Source organism: Limulus polyphemus, unplaced genomic scaffold, assembly GCF_000517525.1.
Source record: "Limulus polyphemus unplaced genomic scaffold, Limulus_polyphemus-2.1.2 Scaffold393, whole genome shotgun sequence".
NCBI lineage: Eukaryota > Metazoa > Arthropoda > Merostomata > Xiphosura > Limulidae > Limulus > Limulus polyphemus.
In genome coordinates this window covers 596465-599531 of record NW_013666003.1, presented here as the reverse complement: position 1 = coordinate 599531, position 3067 = coordinate 596465, and the positions used below count along the sequence as shown (strand labels likewise).

Below are 3067 nucleotides of genomic sequence, written 5' to 3'. Positions count from 1 at the left end.
AATTAGGTAAACTGTATTATGTTGTCGTTAGCAGAAAAATTCTTTGCCTCTTTAATACAGTTTGTTTTTCTGTATTTTGTGATAATATGTATTAGTTATATGTTTAGTAGGGATGCATGGGTACCCGGCCAGATATTCGGCCTCGGACGGTTATTGGGCTACCCGAAGTTAGGCGTCTAAGCCCTAATCTTTGTGGCAACTATCTCGGTACTGAAAGTTACAGTGAATAATTGATTTAGTTATAAAAAAAAACGTGTTTCGAGCAACAAAAACAGACCGCCCGCTGAAAGCTGGGGATTCAAAGAACAATAGAGAAGTGGATTTCTGGGTAAGGTGGGGTTGTTGAGAACAATATGGGTTAGGGTTTGAGAGGTTGGGGTTAGGCATTGCAAGTTGGAAGTAAAACTTGAATGTTCTATTGGTGATTATTCGGTTAAATGTAATAAACGTCAATTTTGCTTTTGTTTATAAATTTTGTGTATGTTGTTTGTTGTTGTTTTTTTTTTATGGGGGGCAAGGGGAGAACCCGGCCGATACTTAGTGACCGGGTACCCGGACCCGATATTCGGCCCAATTTTACTGTCCATGCATCCTTAATGTTTAGTATAAATATGGAATTAATAAAGACAATATTTTCAATTAATTTGGGAAGGTTCTATCTACTAATTTAACTAGACTGTTGAGTCAAAAGGTAAACTACAAAATGTTAATTGCATTATACGTTTAAACTGTAAGCCAAAGGTAGAAGTATGTGATTATGAATGTAATACTAGTTTTATTATAGAAAACTATAATAACAAACTTCGCCTTTAAAAAAAAATATTTTTGTAAATTTTCTTAAAACGTGCTGACTTACTTGTTGGGTGATTCTTCAAGAAGTTGCATTATGAAGTGCAGCTAAAACTAAATATTTGCTTGTTCCTGCTCAAAAAAAATAAGGCATCACTTTAGTAGCTATTTAATCTATAACACAATTTCACGGTACATCCTATTATTACATTTCTTTTACTAGAAACAAAGTCATGGTCAAACACATGGTCAAAGCTGTGTTTGGCTACATGTTCCCTTGACGACAATGTTTCACGACGTTTTTCCTTGCGCGGATGTCACATTTCACGTATTGACCAATGAAGTGTTTATATATGTGATGAAGGAAACACGAAACTCCATTGTTTACTCACGTCAAACTTTTTACTACCTGCCTGCCATCTTGCGAATGCAAAGTTAACTAATGTCGGCAATGATTTTTTTATAACTAACCATGCATTATAAATAATGGGTTTATTGTTTATCAGTGAGTTTTGTGACTTTCAAAAGAATAATACATGTAACATTTGAAGAAAAAAGTTTTCTGGCAATATAGCAATATTCTGATGAAGCCAGAATGCAGTGAATAATGCTTCATCTTCTACAGACAAAACCAGAAGAAAAAAAAAGACAAAAAATTTCGTGAGTCCATTTTTGTGGCTTATCTTTGCCTCTAGTGTTATAAAATTTGTGTCGAAAACGCTGCCGTGAGGCTCGTCTAATAGCAATATTTTCTACAAACAGAGATCCTTTTTTTCCTCATTTAATGCAGCAAGCACCAAGTTCCTATTTCCATTAAATGACAAACATTATTTTTTCTAAATTCTCCCTTTATACCTAGTTAAATTATTTCAAATAATATCGAGTTTATTTGTATAATATACTGGCAATTTCGTTTTCTTAACTACTTCACTAATGTCACGCTCCTTTAGTCAAATTATTGAAAACCAATTTCATTTAAGAACGATGAATTACAGAGGGGAGAAGAAGAGGTATGTCAAGTGTTGTGGGAGGTTACTACGGCTGACCTTATCCCGTTAAAATACTTGGAATTAATGACAACCCCTTTTAAAATGGTAAACATATATTAGTTAAACTCACTTAACTTTAGTGCTCCGCTGGGTCCACGTTAAGTTTATAGACTAACAATGCTAAGATCAGGTGTTCGATTCCTTGTGATAGATAGAATGTAGCTGCAAACAAATACTTAATTTTGATATACATGAAAATATTCAAAGTTATGTAGAACATCGTTACTGAACAGTTAATAACTGCTGTTTGGAGCAGTCTCAGTTCCAACCAATCCAGCTACGTCGATTTTAGAGATTATCATCAAATGAAGCATTATAGCGTTTTTATAGAAAATTAAGTGTAGAACATAGTTTGATTAGCATTCGTATGTACATAAACAATATTTTTTTCAATTATATATATATTTAGCTCTGGTACAAATTAGGTTTAGTTCTATCAAAATGTTTCAGACATTAGCAGCTATAAACAGTAATACGTAAATATTTAAAAGAGCGCTGCTACAGATGCTATGTTTATTTTATAGAAAATACTTTAACTTTTATTAAAGCAGAACTGCTGCTGGGAGAGAAAAGGGATATTATAAAAACTGTACCTTAACTATTAAAATTATCACTACTTTAAGTTCAAAACAATTTCCTTGGATGAATAAGTTGCAGAATCAACTAATTATAAATTAAATCTTTTGTACACTGAAAATCACAAACCTCTGGAATTTCTAAGATGTCGCTTTGGTGTAATGCTGAGACTGTAATATGTATATATACATAATACTGCTTTCTGGGTGTAAATGAGAGTTGTCAGGGAAGGAGAGAAGGTTCTCTATTGCATTTATTATTTATTACATTAGTAATATTGTTATTATTAGGGTGCATGCTTATCGTTGATTTTTTAAAATGTGTTTAGCTTTAATGTTCAAGTACAGAAATAAATGAAGTAAGTTCTTACGGCGATTTCTTTGCTTGCAGTTGCAAGAACTTCAGTATTATTAGTATTGGTTAAGTTCTACTATAGAAGAACTAGAATTTAGAAAGTAGAATTACTAGTATTGTAAATATAAATTACTAAAGTAAATTTGTAACATTATGGTCTATAAGTTGTAACTTTTAATTTTTTTTAAAGTTGGTCGAACGTCGTAACGACTTGACGTTAAATTGTTAATAAATATGTATGTATGTATATATATATATATATATATATATATATACACACACACACACACACACACACT

At 32.1% G+C, this 3067-nt stretch overlaps 1 protein-coding gene across 2 annotated transcripts in view; it reads left to right on the top strand.

Moving 5' to 3' along the window:
* Positions 1-2612: 2612 nt before the first annotated feature.
* The window catches only part of LOC106457931, a 20532-nt gene continuing 20077 nt past the window's right edge, over positions 2613-3067 (top strand). The window contains exon 1 of one of the 2 annotated variants that reach the window (XM_022384017.1): positions 2613-2653. Coding sequence is in view for 1 of the 2 variants with exons in the window: in XM_022384014.1 (XP_022239722.1) it covers positions 2768-2772 (5 nt within the window). In the remaining variant the exon portion in view is untranslated. Of the gene's footprint in view, positions 2654-2694; positions 2773-3067 lie in introns of those variants that run through there. The other variant, XM_022384014.1, reaches the window with a different exon arrangement.